We start from the raw sequence: 22,377 nt of genomic DNA, 5'->3' as shown, positions 1-22,377 counted from the left end.
CGAAATCTCCTTAGAGGCACTACATGAAAATTATACCATGATTTACTTGGAGTGTGAGTTGGGGTAAAGCCCACCTCTTTTGGGGACTAATCAAGTGAAACTCAAGGATACCCAGGTTAATCAAAAAATAATAAGTGGCAACATTCCACTGTGACCGACCAATACCATTTAAAAAGGATGCTTCAGCCTACATGCCATACACCTTTCTTGGAATTTAAGGGAAGGGCCAAGTGCAGAACCAGCATTAGACTTGTGGGTAACATGAAAAAGATGCATATTATTCTACCCACGTAGCAAATCAGAAAATGATGCCAATGAAACAAAATCACATATTCCAAACTGCAGAAGGTGCTAGCAATCCACATTAGAGGGTACAATATTCACAGAGATGCATATTAATTCTATCAAGAACATCTCAAACTGATGGAGGAAGGAGAAGAAGAAGAAGAAAAATAAGCTATTTATGTCAAACTTATGGATTCAGTATTCTAGAATGAAATTGCCTGCAGAATCGATCCAGGCTTTCATGAGTAAACCAGTCTGGCTTCATCTGCAGTGTATAAAAGAAAAACAATCTATTGTCACCAAAACATATACAAATAAGAATAGCTAATGATTTATATGTGTGTGTGTGTGTGTGTGTACACATATATAAGTAGGAATGCATAATGAGGATTAAGAATGACCTACAAAATAAGGATAGCCTTCACGGGTGCTGAAATTTTCAGGAGCTTCCTTCAGAAATAGATTTATGAAGTATAGAACAAAATAGCCACACTCCTTGTCATCTGTCTGTTGTGGCACCTGAAACGATTTGTTTATTTATTTTATGTCAAACAAAGTTAAATCCAGACAGATGGATAGAGAAAGCTATTAACATTCAGACCAGTCACCTTAGGCACCAAAAGAGGAATTCGAGAAATCAACTTTTTACTTTCTGGCCGGTCCTCCGCTCTAAAAATGTCCAGAACTAACCTAACCAGAAAGAAGAAAAAGAATGGTCAATCAAAAGATTATAAGGAAACAAAGTGGATTATTCAGGTCCTGAATTTCCTTTTCCTGGTAAAAGGAAAACTAACTTACTTTCTTATACTGGGCTCAAGCCGCAATGGACCTACGCTTTGCAGTGAATCTAACAACAACATACATGGAGTTCTAGTTTCTGATTGCAAACCCTCATCAAAGTGACAAAGGATCAAGAGGCTCCAGTGGTGCCTAAAGAGTAAATATTTTGAAATATGAAATTCAATGGACCAACAAATTATGGGAGATCAATTCAGTAGTTAAGGTAGTGGAGATACGTACCAAATGACAATAGGAATGAATACATATTTCGTTGAGAAAATTTTCTGCTTCTTAATCCATGTCAATACCTTCGCTTTAAAAGATTGTTTCAAGTACAAAGAAAACCATAAAGATTCAATGTGCATAAAGGAAGCAGCTCTATCTTTTGAGACTTTCCTCCAAATATGGCTGCATATTTAAGAAACAAAATTCAGAATAGGAAAAAATAACATCAGAAAACCAATGAAGCTCCTCATGTAGGCTAGATTGGTGGTGATGCAACTTACTCTAGGTAGCACTCAAACGTGTGACTGTTTAACTTCTCAGTTTTCTTGCAGTTAACTCTCCTTATTGACCTTTTACGACAAGAGATGTTGCTTAAGAAACATGGGGAGGTTCTTTCAAATCTTTTTACATCTTCAAATTCTTGTCTAGTCACTCTCTTTCCACATGCATGCAGGCTTGCTGCAATATGCAGCCAACAGGAGCGATGTTTTGTAATGTCATCTCCATAACCCTCTACCAGAATTCAAAAAACCATCAAGAATGTTAATTGGCAATATGAATTCAATATAATTGATCAAAAAGAGAAGCATCAAAGAAATAAAAGATAAATAGTCAAATATGATGTTTCTCTTTTATTGGCAGGGTGGGAGCTAACAAAAAGCATCAGATAATCCATACATGAAACCAAATAGCTTTTTAGATGCCCCGGTTTACTTCGTTAATCTTTGTTCAATCACTCCCTAGTCCCTCCCAGAGTTTTGTAATATGGCTCATTGGAAATTATAGAGGAACCAAGCTAATGAGTCCGATAGTTTCCATGTTTCCATGGCTAGATACTCATGTTTGATGTATCATGAATACTTTAATAATAGCCGTGCTGTGGTCACAATTTGCACCTCAATATGAGATGTGCAGGAGTGCACATAATAAGTAGATAAATTCAGGAATGCTTCAAAATTTTACCTATCCCCTTGTGTACATTACCATCTTGCAAAGCGTGTATCTTCCTTCCAAGTGACATTTATCAATATCTCTCATTTCATTTCTTCTTGTTCCTTTGAAGGAGTTATATGGGCAAACACTACGAGTGATCAGAGCAAATACCGTGCACACACAGCACATACGCGGACAAATGGTGCACTACTACCTAATTTCAGCCAAAATCAAACCTAATTCCTCTCTATCAACTACAATAAATCTTCCACAATTTCAGCCCCAATTGCAAAATCAATCAAATCATTAACCCCATAAGTCCTGGAAACCCCAAAAAGGAGTACAATCCGCAGATACACAAACAAATTCCAACAACACGTCTCGGAATTTCATTCTCCTTCCACCTCCGCTGTCTAGTTTGAGCCTACTCAAAGACAAGTTCAAATCTTCACAAAAACCTCATCCTACAGCCATCTACTGCTATAATTCACTCATTTAGCTCTCCTGACACTCGTCTTTTACACTCTTTCCACCTTTTCTGCAACATATACACAGATAACATCTGATCGAGGGGGAGAGAGATTTAACCTGCGATCGGAATCGAAGAGAGACATACTACGGATGAATTGCGTTCAAGCTTCCTCTTGGCCATTGTCGTTCGATCAATATCTTTCACTCTTTTTCTCTGGGCGAGGCGAAAGCGATTGCTGAGAAGCCGTTTCGCGTTTTGAGAATGCAGCAGCGGGAGGGGGAAAACTGTGACGTTGCTAACCAGAACATGTTCCAAAGCAATTGCTGGGGATCTGATCTGGTGCGCTACGGTTTATGCTAAACCCTTTCGGACCCGCCGTTCGATCACGCCGGCTGTTCTTGTGATTACAAAATTTCCTTATTCTTAAATTAATATTTTAATTTTCTTAATGTCTGATGATGCAAAATTAATATTAACTACTCTTAAACTCTCTGGATATTCATAAAATATTTTTTTTAATTTTTTATATATATATTTTAAAATATTATATATCATATTATTGCTATTGATGTGTCAAGTTCTGACTCGGTGAATCACTAGGTCAAGGCCCATTAACCAATCATACTTGGGTCACGTATAAAAAAAAATCGACTCCAATAAATGATTCTAGAAAGTTCAAGAAATTTTCTCGAGCTAACTTTACAAAAAATCGGATCAGAATACCATTCTCTTTAAAACGAACCAAGATAAATTAAATTTTATATTAATTAGTTTATAAAATATATATATGTGTGGGTAAATATTGAATCTTATGATTCAATTAGATTATCAATTAGCAAGTAAATAAATTGATTCACAATTTGAATCTAAATTTAATAAATAAAGGGGGAGATGTCCATTAATATAAAATATTTGACTTATGATCTCGTTAAAATAAATTGTGTTAAGAGACACACGAGCCCATAACCAACTATTATTTAAAATCTATTACTTATGTTATAATTAATTACAGTCAATTAGTTTTGAATAATTTTTATTATTACTTATTGGTAAGCTATTTATTTAAGTTTTGAAATTATTATAATTTTGTCTTAATTAATGTATAAATTTTCTCAAGGCGACAATTCTTTATATATGGTTATAGAATTCAAAATGTACATTTATTTTAGACCATTACTTAATTCGAGTATTATTTTTGATACGATAAAAAATTGAGCTTAGTAGTACAAATCAAATTTTAGAATGGTAATATTTTAAAATTTTAAATTTAAAAAAATGATAGCATAAACCATATAACGTACGTTTAATTAATTTTTTATTATAAATTATTTATTTATTTAATGGAATTATATATGGTTTGACCATATCCTATATTCTTATGACGTTAGATTAATATGGTTGGCATTTAATTGATGGAAATTGGAAGATATGGACAATAGTGTTATTTTGGCAATCTCAAGTGAGGATACGTGATATAACATTTAAATCAAGGGGTTAAAAGGATATTATATTATAGTTTGAGCCGTTATTGAAATTAACCAAAAACATAATTCTCTCTACAAAGTTACAAACGAACACAAAGCTTAAGCTCTCGGTTTCTCCTTCTGCAAGCAAACTGCGAATCGCCTCCGAAATCTGAATCAGAGAGAGAGAGAGAGAGAGACGCCATGGAAGGTCAAGAAGGTTCGCAGCAGCCTCAGCTGGTGCTGGCTCACAAGCTCTTCCTACTCACCCATTCCGACGTTCCCGACATCGAGAAAGTGCGCCTCCGCCCGGAGGTCCTCGAGTCCGTCGTGGCGGACGGTAGCCACCGCCTCAATTCTCTCTCTGATAATTTTGCTTGTTTCGCTAGTTGATTTAGGTTTTATGGTTGCATTTGTCGCAGATATGGCCGCGCTGTACGAAACCCTAGCCTCTAACTCGGTGCTCGATCTGGACCAATCTGTCCTTGCCTCGATGCGTGCCAATATCGACGAACAGCTTAAGAAGCTGGATGAAAAGTGAGCTCGCGTTTTCTCTTTCTCTAGCGTTCGTGTATGTGTGTGCCTATAAACGCTGGACTAAGTCCTTCGAATTAACTTTGAGTTTGTATCATTTGGGAAGGAGTTCTTTAAACATGGTGAGTGGATGACGATATTGTGGTCATGTCTGAGAATGGAATTTGATTCTGTGGTTGGGGAAAGTGTTTGCTAAGTTCAGTTGAATATCCTTGTTCTTTTTTAGGTATGGAGAAATCGTTTTTTTTTTTCTTACTGTTTTAGTTCTTAAACTCGATGGAAAATCTGTATATAAGTGAAATATAACTTGAAATGGAAATGTGAGGGAGGGGGCTTTATCTTTTGGCAACTTTGACTGGCTTACCGAGTCTTTGAGAAAGGTAGATGATATTTTGCGTTACAATTGCCATATCATTATTGTCAGAATGAAAATTTAGTTTTGTGTTAATAATCTACAGCTTTGATAAGATCCTATGAATGTAGGAAGTTTTACATATGCTGCTTGGTGGAAATTTTGCGTTACTTTCTTCTCTTGTTCAAGAGGTCCAATAAGGCATTTGGTTTTAAGACCTCAAGTGTTCTTGTTTAAGAGTGCATATGACTGAGATATTGAATGCAATATCTCTTTAGGAGATAGTTGACCAATGAAGTTTAAGATGAAGCTTTTGATTCCAAATACTGATCAGAAGAGTGTTTCAAAAAGGCTTATAACTTGACAGGTGCAGACTTAGAATATGTTTCCAGTGCAGGAATTCTAGTTGGCTCTCTGTAGTCAGTGCGAGTACGTTCTTAGTCAGTACAGGAATTAACTAAAATAGTTTTATGATCTCAATAATTGTTTAGATTTACTGTTCTATATCTGCACATTTGCGTGTGCTTAGGTGCCACCAGTTTGTGTCTCTTTGTTGACACTGATGAAATGATTCAGCAAAGGATTAGAGTTTTCATGTTCAAAATGATAGCAAGTGAAATTCCTATCTCTTTAGTGCTTTGGTAGTTTCAATTGGAGCAAAAATTTACTCAACATGCATGTTTGAATCTCCCTCACTACCTTTTTGTGGTCCATTTCATTTATTTGGAATTGTAATTGCTAAAATAGTGGGATTAAAAAAAATGAGAGCAACGTGTCATAACCTTGATCCTTTTTGTTACCCAACGTTATGATAAGACCAATTCCCTAAGTAGGTTGCATGGTACCTAGCTTGAACCAGGGCCTTATCCTTGTGCTAAGTCAAGCTTTTACCTTTGAATCGCATGTGCACCTACAAGAACAACCAACACTTGTGTGCCTTTAGATTGGCCTTGAAAAGCAAGGTAGGCTCTAGAGATAGAGATTTGTCACAACCCTGGGGAGTAGTGTGTAATATTGTAAAATGTTAGGGTCTAAATGAGGAAATAAAGTAGTAGAAATGTTGTAAGTGGCTAATTGAAGTCGTTGGGTAGTTAGAAGGTAGTTGATGTAGCTAGAGGTCCTATAAAAGATAGACCTACGACACTTTGAGGGATATCTTGGAAATGAATAATCAAAGTCTCTCTCTATTGATTCTCTCTTCCCTCTTATTTCTTTTTATTCTCTTTCTTTCTATCAATTCTCGCGTTCTCATATTGTCAAATTGCAAGCCCTAATTCAAGGGCTTGACAAAGTGGTATTAGAACCTAACGAACTAGCTGCGGGGTAATCGGCAGAAGCCATCAAGGTGAGGGTCGACATCGAAATTTGCTAGCAGTAGCAACTCCAACGCATTCACAGTAGTTGAAGGTGAAGTGGTAGTCGCAAGCGATCAAAGGGGTAGTCAGACTCACAACCCTCGGCAAGATGCAACCCAAGAGGAGGCAGAACTGACGGATGCGAAGACGACCCAAACGAGACAGAACTGAAGGACGAAAGCAAGACATATTGGGTTTACGGACGCAAGCTGTTTGGACTGAAATTCGGAAGCGAGGAGCTTGGGCTTGGGTAGGCGAGCACGGACAACAGTTCTCGATTAAATCTTGAAGTGGTGCAATTCTTGGCGGAGATTCCTGCGTTCTATGCACCAACGCATCAAGTGGGCCACAGTTGGGGTAGGTGAGAGTGAAGGCATGGCGTGGGTCAAATCTTGATGTGGCGTAAAGCAGTGAATTGAAGTCTAGGCAGATGGTAGAAGGTACAAGATTGAAGCAACTAGAGGTTAGGTTTGGAAGCCCTGGAATTCGGTATGACCCATACCCAAGATGCCATGCGCCAAATGCGGGCAGAACTAGTCGAGTGGAAGGAAGCCATGCAAGCGACATCAGAAAAGCAACAAGAAGCAGTCAGAAGATGCCAAGAATTGGTTCGAAGGTGTTAAGAAATGGTAGAGGAACAAGGGCAAAGGATCAACAGTATGTTAAATATGTTGGCCTCTTTGCCCCAATTACGGTTGTCGTTGGAATTTCTGCCAAGGCAGGTGTCGAAGCTGATCTTGCCGCATCAGGGCAATCAATCGGGAACGGTCGGAGTTTTGGAAGAAGTGGAACAACATATAGTTTAAGAAAATCCGAGAAGAAACTTGCAACAGTTGGCGCACGGCCATACACCCATGCCAAAACTGGAGATACCCATGTTCGAGGGAAAGAACCCAAGGTCGTGGCTAAGGAGGTGCAAAAGGTTCTTTCAATTCTACTGGATTTCCGAGGATCAAAATGTGACTCTAGTAGCGGCCTATCTGAATGAAGTGATAGATTCTTGGTACCAAGGGTGCGTCCAAAATGAAGGGTTGCAAGGGGGTTGGAGAGTTTTTTCGGAAGGGCTCCGTGAGCATTTCAGGGGGAAGAAAATGACAGGTGTTATTGAAGAATTCAGCAAGTTGAAGCAAGAAGGTACTATAATGGAGTACCAACCCAGATTCAAGGAGCTAAGATCCATGGTATGTACCATACAACCAAGGCTCACTGAACAATACCTAGTATCAAGTTTTGTTAGCAGGTTGAAGGAGGAGTTATGGCCCATGGTCATGATGATGACTCCCACGACGGTAAGGCAAGTTGTTGAAAAAGTGAGGCTGTAAGAAATGACCTTAGAGGCCATTTTTAAGAAGCATAATGTGCCCTACGAGCCAAGTCTGTTGGCTAGACAATATGGGGGAGGGAGTTTGGGGGCCTTGCTTACAAGGCCTGATCAACCAGCAGGAAAGACAGGAGCAAATAATATTGGCAGTAAAGGAGGTTGGATGGAATAGAGAAGGCAATTGGGGGTATGTTTCAAGTGTGGAGACAAATATAGTCTTGGTCATCAGTGCAAAAGACAGCTGATGAATATGGAAGTTTATGATAGGGAAAAGGCAAAGAAAAAAAAAGATATTTCCCAGGCGGAAATAGGGGAGTGCAGGGTGATCATCAGAGAGGAATCACAACAGCATTCTATACAAGCTGAAGTGTTTGAAGGACAGGTTGAAGCAGCAATGGACGTTGCTACACTCTACTACTCAAAGGGGAAAAACAAAACAGTAAGGAGAAGAGATGGAGGCAACAAGTATTGAAAGTAGGGATTGGTTGAACCATAGCCTTCGTTGTCAATTCTTGGGGACAAGAATTGTTTGAAAAGGTGGGGATTGTCACGACCCTAGGGAGTAGTGTGTAATATTGTAAAATGTTAGGGTCTAAATGAGGAAATAAAGTAGTAGAAATGTTGTAAGCGGGTTATTGAAGCCGTTGGATAGTTAGAAGGTAGTTGATGTAGCTAGAGGTCCTATAAAAGATAGACCTACGACACTTTGAGGGATATCTTGGAAATGAATAATCAAAGTCTCTCTCTATTGATTCTCTCTTCCCTTTTCTTTCTTTCTATCAATTCTCGCGTTCTCATATTGCCGAATTGCAAGCCCTAATTCAAGGGCTTGACAAGATTCTGAAGGTACCTCTATTAGAGAGGACTTGGATGATTGAGAGGATGGTTACAAATGAGGCAGATAAGGGCTGTATAGCTTATCATGTCCTAGATAGGATCAATCTAGAACATACTTGAATAGTCTAGAGACATCTGAAACATTCCTTCCATGTAGTATGCCATGCAACTCTCCCAACTGTGTCCATGTCATGCTTGCATGGTGCCCACTTGGATCTTAACCTTTGTAATTCAGTCAGTGACAAGCAGCTGTTTGAGATAATGGTTAACTATAATATTTGGCTGCAAGTAGTAATCCTAAAGTACATGCTTGACTTTGATTGGTTAGTACTTTTTGGTGCTTTACATTTAATTTTGCCTAGGTTTTGCCAAGCAAGAAAAGGTTTCTTCTGTTCATATATTGATTGTTGGTTGAATGATTGAACTTGAGCACTAATCAAGATTAGTTTTGGCCGGGATTGTTTATCAAGTAAGCTCATCCAACCTCAAAGCCAATTCTATAATAATTCATATTATTATATGTCTTCGTGCAGAGATATAAAACCCAGCAGGCCTAAGAACTTGTCGCCAAATCAACTAGTCCAGTTCAATTGTCTCCTCCCTCACACGAAAACCTTTCTTCATGCTATCAAAAAGTGCAAAAGAGAGATCCAAAGGGAGAAAAATAGATAAGAGGGGAGGAGGGTTAGTGGGAAAGAGAAAACTAAAAGATCTAAAACATGGAGATTAATCAAAAGTGTGAGAAGTCAGAGGTAGAACTCCAACTTGAAAAGCCAACTTAACAGGTGGACGGATCCTCCTCCTTATATATAGCCCAGATCTCCCTTGCTGAGGCGATGTGGGATTTTCACACTCCCCCTCACGTCGAAGTTTCTCCAGTAACTGATACATGCCCAGGTGATCAGGCAGGGTACTAGTCCATGACCACGATTGAGAGTAGTCCTCCAGCCAAAGGTTGGCTCTGATACCATGTGAGAAGTCAGAGGTAGAACTCTAACCTGAAAAGACAACTTAACAGGTGGAGGGATCCTCCTCCTTGTATATAGCCCATGTCTCCCTTGCTGAGGTGATGTGAGATTCTCACAAAAAGGAGCTGCAGCAGGGATGGCATTCAGCCAATGCATGGCTGAATCACCTGATTCAACCAAACTTACCCAATTCTAAGGCCTGCTGGGTTTTATATGTTGACCTGACTGGATTGCCAGTTGGTTGCCTGTCCAATCGGTCAGACCGGCTAGTTTGGTCTGGTTCTAACAATGTTAATATTAATTATTTTGATGATAAAATAATGTTATTTTAATTAAAATATATAAATAAAATTAGTCTTGTCACGTAGAGCTTTTCTCTAGCTGACAATATTACTCATTACCCAACCCTTTTAGGCTATAGCCTGGAAAGGTAAGTACAAACCTAAAACGAACATAGCTAAAAAAAAACACTAACAGAAATATGCCAGATCATCGGATCTGACAAAGGGTATTTGGGTGAATTTCCAAAAATCAACGGAAATTGATGGGAGAGAAATTAAAAGAGAAAGAGAGAACAATAAGAGAAAGAGAAGATTCGGGAGAGAAATTCAGAGGGAAAAGATTCAAGTCATTCCATTCATGAATGCCGATCCTCAAGATGTGGCTCATTATATCCTCACAATCACCCACATGCACCCATGTGCAGTACAAACAGAAACATAACTGCCTTTGTAGTTAATGGACAAATATCCATAACAGCAAATAAAAGACAAATTACAATGGCTACCCTTAGAATGTGACAAATGCCCCCCCCCCCCCAATGAAACAGTTCTTGTCCCCCTAAGAAATCATAACATCTGTGCCACTTTAGGAAACTGCTTGAGGTGGTCTGATAGATACTCTCATGTTGTATGATCGGGATGTAGGTGAGTTCATTGCACCAAAACTTGAGTCAAAGGCAGGGAGTTTCGGTAGATCACCCTCTTTTCCAACACTGTTAAGGGCTCCCTATTAACTACTATGTCCTCCGACGAAAAGGGAATATCCACACTGGTGTTGTCTGTAGGTCCAATGGATTTCTTTGGCAGAGAGACATGAAAAACAAGGCGGATTAACACTCCATCTGGCTATTGTAATCTGTAGGCCACCTCCCCCACTTTTGCTACTATGGGAAAGGACCATAGTACTTGGGGTTTAGCTTTGATGTAGGATTGGTAGAGAAAAGATGCTGCTGGAACCTTTTGACCTTTAAGTCCACCATATCCCCCAACTCAAATGATCTCTCACTCCTCTTGTTTGCCATTTGTTTCATCATGTTTTGTGCTATGGTTAATTCCCTTTTTTATCACCTGCAAAGCTTCTTGCCTTTGCTGTAAGTACTGATCCACTGCCATCTCCACATTCAAGTACCACATAACGGCAGGTAGTATAGGGGGTTTATAACCAAATAGAGCTTCAAACGGGGTCCTCTTCAATGAACAGTGGAAGCTAGTGTTATACTACCATTGGGCTAAGGGTAGCCATTTGTTCCAACTCTTAGGTTTAGCAAAACAAATACACCTTAGGTAAGATTCCAAGCACTGATTTACTCTCTTCATCTGTCCATCCGTTTCCGGGTGATATGTTGTGGACATATGCAGTTTCACCCCCAAACTTTTGAATAATTCTTGCCAAAAGTTACTAGTGAATATCTTATACATTCAGTGGCTGCAGCAGACCCAGGTAAGGAACCTACTCATGCTTGCAGCACTGGCAAATAGGGCATCCAAAGACATAAGTGGTCACATCTCGCTTGAGCCCCAGCTAATAGAACAACTGTCCCACCCTGTTGTATGTAACATTCAAGGCCGAATGTCCCCCTATAGGTGAATTGTGCAGGAATTGAAGGATCTTCTCCTTAAGTTGACTGTCATCCCCGTTTATATTAGGACTTTCAAACTAGGACCAAACTGAAGAGAACTCCCACTTGAATCTAGCAAGAGACGAGATTTATCCTGGTTCGGAGTGCCCTTAAGCAAACCTGCATCCAACAGTCCAACACTCACACAGAGCAATCTTTATTCAAATTAAACCGATCAGTACATCAGCTTCTAACCCTCATTTATATCCCCAAGTACAAAACCTTTCTTCTCTCAAGAATGCACAAGACTAAATTCTAATCACTCAGTCTTTTTTTCTTAAGAATGAAATCAATACTCATCATCGATGAAATAAAAACTCTTTCCTTGGAATGCCTCTCGACTGCCTCCCATGCCCTCTTATTTATAGAAAGGGCAGACACCCCAATGTAACTAACTATCATTGGGATATTACAATTAGACCCCAAAATACTAAGTATATTACACTTGGTATTTTAAGCCTAATGATCTAATCTTCCAGCCGACGCATCTCCAATATTTACTGATCTTCTATTGGACAAAGTCGAGGCAAACACAACAATCCCCAATCATCAACCTCTCTTTATATCTTAGTAACCCTGCTGTCAAGGCATAACCAGACTGATCTGAAGGGTGAACTGCTAATCAAGAGATGATATCTTTTGCCCAAGTGGACTGCTCATAACTTGCTGTAATTTCCTTAACCCAGTCAGGAATCACTGCTGATATTGCTTGGCAAACTGCTCCTTCCCTCCTGGACAGTGCATCTGCCACTGTATTTTCCTTACCCCTCCCATATTGTATTGTATAGTCTAACCCCTAGCAACTTAAGTCACCCCCTTCTTTTGCAGCTGTGTATGTAGCCTCTGTTGTATCAGAAATTTGAGGTTTTCATGATCAGTTCTGATTATGAATTGATTGCCCTCCAAATAATACCTCCATTTTTCTACTGCTATTAGGACTGCTAGCAATTCGTTGTAATATATGCTTAGGCCCAAGTGTTTTGGGGCTAAACCTTGACTTAATAAAGCCAGAGGCTTACCCTTTTGCACCAAAACAGCTCCTGAATCACAGGCATGTGTCTCCAAGATGAAGGGCTTTGAAAAGTCAGGCAAGGCCAATATTGAAACCTGGGTTATAGCCTTTTTCAAAGTCTGAAATGCTTCCTCCGCATCACTGTTCCAGCAAAAATTATTCTTCTTAAGTAAATCAGTCAATGACCTACTGATAATCCCATAGTTCCGGATGAACCTTCTGTAATACCCGGTCAGGCCTAAGAACCCCTTAATTCTTTGACAGATTGTGGTTTTGGCCACTCCAACATGGCTGTAATCTTTTTAGGGTCTGTACTTACCCCTTCTCCAGTGATTATATGGCCTAGATATTCCACTTTTTCTTCAGCAAAGGTGCATTTGGACCCCTTCACAAACAGTTGATTGGGTCTGAGAATTTCAAAAGTTGCCCTCAAGTGGATTAAGTGCTGGTCCAAAGATGAGCTGTGTATGAGGATATCATCAAAAAACACATGGATGAATTTCCTCAGGTAAGGACTAAAGATGTGGTTCATCAAGACTTGGAATGTAGCAGGGGTATTAGTTAGGCTGAAGAGCATAACTAGAAATTCATAGAGCCCTTGATGGGTTCTAAAGGCTGTTCATTGTGAACATCTGTAGGACTCATTCGGATTTGATGGTATTTGGATCTTAGGTCAAGCTTTGAAAAAATGGTGGCTCCAGCTAGCTGTTCATGGATAGGAAATTTATTTTTTACAGTGATGGAATTAAGCTGGCTGTAGTCAACGCTCCTGGCTAGTTCATCAAGTAGATCTTCGATGATTGGGATAGGAAATTTATTTTTTACAGTGATGGAACTCAGCTGGTGGTAGTCGACAAAAAACCGCCAAGTACCATCCTTATTTTTGACTAATAGAATAGGGGAGGCAAATGGGCTTTGGTTTGACTGAATGATAGACTTAAACAACATTTCTTTCACCTATTTTTCTGTCTCAGCTTTCTGTTTGGGTGGTATCTATGGGATCGAATGTTGACAGGTTCCGCATTGGTTTCAAGTGTATGGCATGATCAAGGAAGCGGGTTGGGGGAAGGGTTGACTGTTGAGGGCTCTGCAAATAAACCCTCAAATTCCTTCAACAGTGAGTGTAAGAGATCACAAGAGTGTACCTCAGTGAGTGAATGCAGAGTGGAAGTCAATGTAGGCCATGGGGGGTCCTCCAAGTCTGTTGCTGCCTTCCTGCTTTCATCACCTTTTCCCTCCACCTCAACTGCATAAATAAATAGAGTAAAATTGGGCTATTGAAGCTTCCCCTTGTTGGATTAACTTCTGCATCTTCTGACCTGCCAATAGTTTGCATTCTCCAGCCTCCCAGCTTCCTGTTAATGTCAGCCTCTTCCCTTCCATTTCAAAAGTAACCTCTAACTTATTAAAGTCAAAGATTAGAGGGCTTCCCGTCCTCATCCAGTCAACCCCAAGGACAATACTCAGCCTCCCAACTTCAGAATTCACAAATCCGCTATGAACTCCTCACCTTGCATCAGCCACTTAAGCCCTTGACACCTCAGTTTACTCATCATCTTGCTGCCATTTGCTACTGTAATTGACAAAGGAACTGTTTCTTGTGTTGGACATTGTAAGTCCTCAGCTGTAGCCTCATCTAGGAAGCTGTGCGTACTTCCGCTATCAATGAGAATCATCAGTCTCTTCCTCCCCACTGATCCCTTTGCCTTGATTATCTTTCCCGATGGACTCCCTTGTAGTGTATGCAAGGAAATCTCACCAGCCTCCTCTCCGGTAGCCTCCATCTCCCCAGCAACTTCTACTTCCCCTTCTTCTTCTTCTAGCCCTTCCATGTGTCGCAATTGTCTCCAGCATTGGTGACCTGGGCCATACTTTTCCCCACAATGGAAACATAACCCAAGTTGCCTTTTCTGCTCCATGGATGGGGACTTCACTGGAGCTGGATTTGGGGTAGTCTTGGTTAGCATATTTCCTTTTTGTGGAACCGAATTGGCAGCTTTGAACTCTCCACTCCCTACCAACGGGCTGCTTGTGTTTAGGCCCCTTGACACTACCCGATGCTTCCTGAAAGTCCCTCTAGGGCTAATTCCTGCAGTCTGGCCTTCTTTGCATTTTGTTTAATGGTGGTGGGTTGCATCATCTTGACTATTGGTCTTAGCTCCTCGTTTAACCCACTTATGAAGTTGGACACAAAATAGGCTTCATCCAAGATGGGATGGGCGAACATCTATCAACGACTTGAGCTCCTCGAATTTAAGTAAATACTCATCCACCATTCCCTCTTGCTTCATTTTGTTAAATTCTTCAATAACATCCGCCATATTTCTTTCCCCAAACCACATACACAAGTCTTTTACAAACTTTGACCAGCTTAGTACTGTCCTCCTCCTACTCCATCCTTGGGACCACACATTTGCGGTGTCATTGAGATAGGCAATTGCTAAGTTCACCTTTTACTCTTCTGCCACTTGATATCGGTAAAAAAAACGTTTGCACCTTCGTACCCACTATCTCGGCTTGTCCCCTTTGAATACTAGGATGTCTAATCTTGGCATTGGAATCAGGTTAGGATTAGTATCAACGCCTCTCATCACTGGTTCTAGCACCAATTTCGACTGCTCCTCTATTTTCACACAATCCAAAGTGCGTTGCCTAGCTTGGCCCCCGACAAGTATCGAAGCCAGATTGGTCCTCAGCAGGAAAACTGCCCATAGGCTCGTATTAGGAATTCTGGAGAACAGGGTCAAGACGATGCTGAGTTGCTGTTTGAATCTAGAAAATTCCTCCTGGAGATTAGAAAAATCTTCCCTCAGGTTCCCTTCCACAGCCATTGTCTTAGCTCGGCCTTGACTCACTTCCTCTTGAGTTTGACAGAGGCCGAGTTCCATCATCTCCAACCTCTCCTCTATCTGCTCCTAATTTTGTCAAATGCCCATCTCCATTGCATCCAATTGCGTCTCCAATTGTTTCATCCGTGTTCTTTCTGCCATCATAGGGTTCACCTACTACCCAACTTGCAGGGGACGATCGATGGAGTTAACTGGTTGTCTTCGCTCAGTTGGCTTCCAACTCATCAATCCTAATTAGTGGATAATTCTGACCGTGATTGAACTGAATTCTGATCGCCTAGAATCTGCTTCTCACTAATGGTATTCGAACTAAATGGCCAGGAATTGTTGGGCTCTGATACCACTTGTCAGATCACCAGATCTGACAGAGGGTATTTGGGTGAATTTCTAGACATCAACAGAAATTGATGGGAGAGAAAGAGAAGGAAAGAGAACAGTAAGAAAAAGAGAAATAGAGAGAAATTCAGAGGGAAAAGATTCAAGTCATTCCATTCATGAATGCCCATCCTCAAGCTGTGGCACATTATATAGCCTCACAGCCACCCACATGCACCCATGTGCAGTACAAACAGAAACATAAACGCCTGTATAGCTAATGGACAAATATCCCTAATAGAAAAGAAAAGACAAATTACAATGGCTACCCTTCGAATGTGACAAAATATACCCAAGCCAAACAAAGAGTGGCTTTACCCCTGAGTCATATTCCAGAGAGATGAATGGAGAGAGTAATTTATACCCAAATACTCATTTTATTGATAATTTCAAGAATCGATTCCCCTTCCTATCTCTTCGATCAATTCCTGTCTTTGAAAAAGAGTCAATAGAGATTAAAGAAGGCTATGGACTCAAATGCTGCAGCAGATGTGGAAGAAGAAGGAGCTTTTGAACCTCCACCAACACAGTGACAGACCATTCTTCCCAGCTGCTAGAAGAAGAACAAGCCCCCCCTCTTCTCTCTCTCTCTCTCACCGGTCTCTATAATGACATTAGCCTTAGATGGTACCACCGGTACCATTGATTTTAGCCAATACTAGTCAGTATTGACTGGTGTTGGTTTGCAATTATGAACAGAACGGTGTTTACATTATAGTATACTTTTTTTTTTTCCCAGTATGCTACCTACCAGTCAGTATGGTACGAAATTGGTAACTATGATATGGTACAATGGTGTATACAAACTAATAGTTTTTAATGCATAGGACAAGAGTTTTATGCATAATTAGAAAAAAGAAAAAAAAAATTCTGTTTTATTTTTGTTTATAAAGTACATCTCTAACTAATCATCTCAATCACATTATCTATCTTATCCCAGGTGTCATGTACTAAATTTGCTTACATCACAATTTTGGAAGAGTCTGTCATAGCTTTTATGTTTGTTATATTTGATTATTTCCTTCTAAATAAACAACGTAAAAGAATTCGTACAAAAAGATATTGTGATCACTTAACTGTTGTGGTATCAAATTGCACAACTTTTTGGAATGTCCTTGCCAATTGATAATGTGATGGGAGGTACCATACTGGTGTTTTTTTTTTTTTTTTTAAATACAAGTCTCCTGAACCTCATTGCAATACAACAACCTATGAATGGATACTTTATTATCAACTTTCTAAAAAATATAGAGGATCCAAGTTGTTGGTTGTGGAGTTATGCGATTGACAAGTGTGGGTTGGTTACTGCTTTGTTGAGCTAATGATAGAGCTCTATACATTAATAATGATGCTCTTCTGAATCAGTTGGTTGCTCTTAATCCCAACTTTAAGCATCAGTTCCTTGGGAATTTTTCTTCTGTGTCTAAGGTGTACCATTGGTTGTTCTCTTTGATACTTAACTTGTCTAACTGGCTGCACTTTTCTATTAGGATTGCTGATGCAGAAGAAAACTTAGGTGAAAGTGAAGTTAGAGAAGCTCATTTAGCCAAGTCATTGTTTTTCATACGACTTGGTGACAAGGTAAATAATTGCTACATCTTTCAATCTGTAGTGGGCTTTTTCATTTCTAACTTATCCCGATATGAATCCAGGAGAAGGCTCTGGAACAGCTCAAGTTAACAGAAAGCAAGACTGTTGCTGTTGGGCAAAAGATGGACCTGGTTTTCCATACACTGCAGATTGCTTTTTTCTACATGGATTTTGACCTTATTTCCAAGAGCATTGATAAAGCTAAGAAGTAAAAATCTATAAATTTTACTGTTTATTTTAGTTACCTATGTTTTGGTCCTGTTCTCCTAACGTACAACACACCGATGACAGCTTATTTGAGGAGGGAGGTGACTGGGAAAGGAAGAATCGCCTGAAAGTTTATGAAGGCTTATACTGCATGTCTACACGCAACTTCAAGAAAGCTGCCAATCTATTTCTTGATTCCATCTCGACTTTCACAACTTATGAACTTTTCCCATACGACACCTTCATATTTTACACAGTCCTCACCAGTATCATATCATTGGATAGAGTTTCCTTGAAACAAAAGGTATATGCATTTTGCAATTCAGGGTCTTGGCATGGCACTCCTTCCCCTTTAATGTCTTTTTAGTGGGTTGAGTTTCTTACAGAACGGCTCGTCCAGCTTTACCTTGGTTCAATGTTCTCTGATCGTTTTTCCTTTGCCTTTTCCTTTTTTTATTTTAACTGATGATAGATTGGTGTTTAAGTGGCTCTCTTATAATAATATTTCTACGCTTGTGTTCCTGCATGTTGCAGGTAGTTGATGCTCCTGAGATATTGACGGTTATTGGCAAAATCCCTCATCTGTCAGGGTTTTTAAACTCTTTATATGATTGTCAATACAAGTCATTTTTCTCAGCATTTGGTAAGTATGTTGCCGCCTCCAAACTATTTTTTAGTTGAATCTCCCCCTGTATTTGTATGTTGCTTGCATTAAGCTTTCTTCGGCTTCAGTTCTGCACCAAATTTTAGCAAGGCCATATGTGTGAGCATTTTTGAAAGCTGCCTGTTAGCTTAGTGGCTGCAAGACTGGACAAATTCTGCTAAGCCATTCATATCCTGCAAGCCTTTACTTTTTTTTTGCTTTGTTGGTTGCCACAATTGTTGGAATTGGTTGGTCATTTGCTTGATTGGAAGGACTGTCGCTTTTCTCTTGTAGCTTGGCTTATTGCTTGATTGAGTAGCAATGCGCTGCTTGAATTTGGTCTTTGAAATATTTGTACCTAACACTTTGGCCATTGAATAAACTTGAAATTGGATGGTTGAAATAGTCATAGTCTTGCTACATCTAAGGAGGATCAGGCCTCCCTAATGTTAACATGTCAAGTCACACGTATGGATGCTCCGTGATGCAGGATGATTAGTAGCTGATCCCTATGTGTATTGGTTGTGCTAATCGTACTATAGCTTTGAAATATTATTTTATAGTTTGTTCAGATCTTAAATTTTGTCCTATTTGCTTTCAGCTGGCCTGACAGAACAGATAAAACTGGACCGTTATTTGCATCCGCACTTTCGATATTACATGAGGGAGGTCAGGACCGTGGTTTATTCTCAGTTCTTGGAATCCTACAAGAGTGTCACAATGGAGGCTATGGCAAGGGCATTTGGAGTGACAGTGGAGTTCATTGATTTGTATGTGGTTTAATTTGTGCTCGATTGTCTTCCCAAGTGGTAGCTCTTATTGTTTGCTGTAATTATCAGTGGCAGTTGGTTTTATTGTTTGTTTAATCAAGTTTTTCCTTGGTGCTGCGGCTCCAGGGAGCTGTCACGTTTTATTGCGGCAGGTAAGCTTCATTGCAAGATTGATAAAGTTGCGGGTGTCTTGGAAACTAACCGCCCAGATGCAAAGAATGCTCTTTATCAAGCAACCATCAAGCAAGGCGACTTCCTGTTGAACCGGATTCAGAAGCTTTCTCGTGTCATTGATCTTTAAAGGTAGGTCAGAATATTTTTTCTTTCGGGACATGATGATGCCCAGCCCAAAGTCGAGCAGCGAGCAGACATACTTTTGGTTCCCTGTGTTCTTGAATTCCTTTCTGGTATCTTACCGATAAAATATTGAAGATTGCTCTGATTAAATGGCAAAATGAGTTGTTGTTAAGTTATTTGATTAGTTTATTTGAGTGAGTATATTTGAGGCCTTGCCTTGCCTTCGCTTGGCTTGCTGTGTAGCAGTGGGTGGGGTATCTAGAACTAGAAGAGAAACCTCTCTAGATGCACCAACATGCTGCTATCAAGTGGTGACGAATTGATCTGCCTAGACTTAGCAGTATCCTTGGAGGAGATCAATGATTGTGACTGAGCCACGAGACAGACAGAGGAAGAAAGAGAGAAAGAAACCAAAAGGAAACTTCATATGGGAAGAAACCAAAGGAAACTTGGTTTGGTTGCTTTCGTAGATGGTACCTTTGTTGGACAATTCACTCAACTTTGATTTGTTATCTTTCTTGTGTTGGTTCCTCTTCTTCCTGTACACGGACTATTATATGTACTTGCCGCGTTGGTGAGGTGTCAAATTTTAATTGGGTTAAATGTTGAATGATAAAACTAACCAACAAAAGACTAACGATTTACCAGCTTACTAGGGTTAGAAACTTATTAGGTTTCTCAAACTTGGTCCCTATTTCCCATCAAACTTATTAGGGTTACGAGGGGTTAATTAAGCTGTTTTACTTTTCTTTGTTTATAAAAAACTTTGAAAAATTCAAAAATAATCTTACTTTAGCTCTTGTTATCACTCAAAAAATATATATATTTTTTTAATGTCTTTTGAAGGAGTGAGTTTTCATTGAAAACTATATATATATATATATATTTTTGTATTTTATCGGAAGAATAGTTTTTGGACGAAAGGGCAATCTTGTAATTTCAGCCTGTGGGATGGAGTGTAGTATAGGGGAAGCAAAGCAGAATGATTGATTGAATGGAATGGATCATGTAATAATAATACTAAAGGAGGGGCTGAAAGCTAGGCTTTGATTTGTGACTAGCACGCGGAGAAGTTGGACCGACCACCATTCACCATCCATGCTTCAATTGGACCCCCCCAAACATTAAGTTGTTTTGTACGAAAATTTAGTATTCTAAATCATTTACTTCTTGTCGTACCATACTTTCTTAAAGTTGTCAATAATGTTGTGTTTATATAGGTAGCATTTTTAAAATAAGTAATTAAGGTTGTAATATTTTTTGAATTAAAATATAGAATAATTAATTGAGAAGTTATTTGAAAATTTTTATCAAATTATGTTAAATTTCTTAAAATATATTAGAGAATATATATATAATTTATTTTTATCTGTAAAGTTTAAGATATATTTATCTTGAGGGTAGAGCGAAGTAAATATATCTGAAAAATATTAAATAAGAAGTTATAAATTTTTTTTTAAAAGTGGTTAGATGAGTTTAAAAAATATATTAAAAATGATAAATATTTTAATATTTTATTTTTTTAATTTATATTTTGATTAACAAATACTATCATAATAAATCATCATTATATCTAGATTCTAAATGGCTCTCAAAAGATTTAAAAATATTTATAGAGATTTTCGTAATTTATTTCTTTTCTTCTAATACCACATCCAAAAACATTTTTAAGTCTTTATGTTTAAAAATATCTCTAAAGGTTCATCTCACTTACTTTTTTTTGGACCCGCCTCACCTATAAACATTTTTAAATTGACAACTAACTCAGGGAGGAAAGCAAATTACAGCCACTCGTAGATATATTTTTAAATTGTATTGAGTTTGTGTGTGTTAAAAAAGTCTTTAACTTATAAGGTGTTTTTGAGTGTAATTGTAACATATGTGGGATGTGATTGATTAGATATTACTTTTATTGAGTAATATTAGTAGTCATGATTAAAAATTTTTGATAGCCAGATAGGTTGACAGACAGCCATATAGAATAAGAGCTAAAATACTAAAATGCCCTCCCCACATTATATTGTATTTTTTTCAATATAATATGGATGAGGGCATTTTAGTCTTTTAATCCTTATTTTATAAGTCTGTCTGTCAATCTGTCTGGTCCTGTAGAAGAACTCAGTCGTGATTGATGATAACGTCATTAGTTATGTGTTGTATCTTTATTGAAAGAAGTATTAGGTAGAATAGATAATGATACATGATCTCTTTAATTTCATTCAATGAAAAATCGTAACATAATTAATGATATTGTCATCAATCATGACTCTTAACATTATTCAATTTTATTTAGTATTGTGGCGCCTTAAAAGGCACAAAATAATTTCTTTCCAAGTTGGTATTTAAGCTTAGGGATGTCAAACACTTTGTTCAAGGGAGGGTTTGGGAGTTCAAAATGTAATCTTTTAAATTTAATTTTTTATTTTTATAAACATTTTAAAAATTTTATAAACCCGATATTTTAAAATAAGCATTACGTGTAAATTAAATTTTATTTAATCAAATCAGACAACCACTAAATTGGCTAATAGTTAGTTACTTGTTATCGAATCGACTAAAATTCATTCACTAACCAATTAAATCGTATTGAGGAGTAAAATCGAGCTGAACTAATTGATTAACTCGAAAAATCAAACTAATCGATAATCGACAAAATTGAACTTAAATCATATAAATCGAACTGAAGCAATTAAATCAAAGAAACGCAAAACAAAAAATGAAAAAATTGAAATAACTACTAAAAAACACATAAAATCAAAAAAAAAATAATGTTATTTTATAAACATTAACACAACATCATTTTAAAGTTTAATCAGTTCAGTTAATTAGATTTTTTAATCAAAAATCTAAAAATTGAATTTTTGAAAAAAATTAATTGAACTGAATCAAAACAAGAAAAAAATTAAATTGAATTGACAAATTCAATTAATTCAATTCTATTAGTTCCAATAAATCGAACTGTTAGTCTCACTTAATTTTCTCCACCAACTAAGGGACTCAATCAAATGAATCTTTCCTTCACCTCAATTAAATTTAAATTTTATTTTTCATATTGAAATTTTAGGGAGCAACATTTGAAATTTTTGAATTTCAAATATATATCAAATACTGAATATATTTAAATATTTAAATTTACAATAATATAAATATTTTAAAAAAATATATAAATGTTTAAATTTGAATATTAAGATAAATTTCAACCTTTTAAA

The 22,377-nt window shown here is 38.1% G+C and overlaps 2 protein-coding genes across 2 annotated transcripts; one reads left to right on the top strand and one right to left on the bottom strand.

Annotated features, from left to right (window-relative positions):
• Window positions 1-306: 306 nt before the first annotated feature.
• On the bottom strand, window positions 307-3,034 carry LOC127790364 (probable ubiquitin-like-specific protease 2B). Its single transcript, XM_052319840.1, has 7 exons — window positions 2,812-3,034; window positions 1,572-1,803; window positions 1,306-1,473; window positions 1,084-1,215; window positions 894-975; window positions 691-804; window positions 307-550 (listed from the first exon to the last, which is right to left on the bottom strand). The coding sequence occupies exons 1-7, from the start codon at window positions 2,873-2,875 to the stop codon at window positions 473-475; spliced, it is 870 nt and encodes a 289-aa protein (XP_052175800.1). The 5' UTR covers window positions 2,876-3,034; the 3' UTR covers window positions 307-472.
• A 1,224-nt stretch (window positions 3,035-4,258) lies between these two features.
• LOC127790765 (26S proteasome non-ATPase regulatory subunit 6) lies at window positions 4,259-19,761 on the top strand. Its single transcript, XM_052320428.1, has 8 exons — window positions 4,259-4,498; window positions 4,581-4,695; window positions 17,152-17,242; window positions 17,314-17,459; window positions 17,543-17,762; window positions 17,993-18,101; window positions 18,703-18,871; window positions 18,998-19,761. Exons 1-8 carry the CDS (start codon window positions 4,363-4,365, stop codon window positions 19,170-19,172), a joined length of 1,161 nt encoding a protein of 386 aa, XP_052176388.1. The 5' UTR covers window positions 4,259-4,362; the 3' UTR covers window positions 19,173-19,761.
• The last annotated feature ends 2,616 nt before the right edge of the window (window positions 19,762-22,377 follow it).

Source organism: Diospyros lotus, chromosome 14, assembly GCF_014633365.1.
Source record: "Diospyros lotus cultivar Yz01 chromosome 14, ASM1463336v1, whole genome shotgun sequence".
Taxonomy (NCBI): Eukaryota; Viridiplantae; Streptophyta; class Magnoliopsida; order Ericales; family Ebenaceae; genus Diospyros; species Diospyros lotus.
The sequence above is the reverse complement of the archived record's forward strand: the minus strand, read 5'-3'. Positions and strand labels throughout refer to the sequence as shown.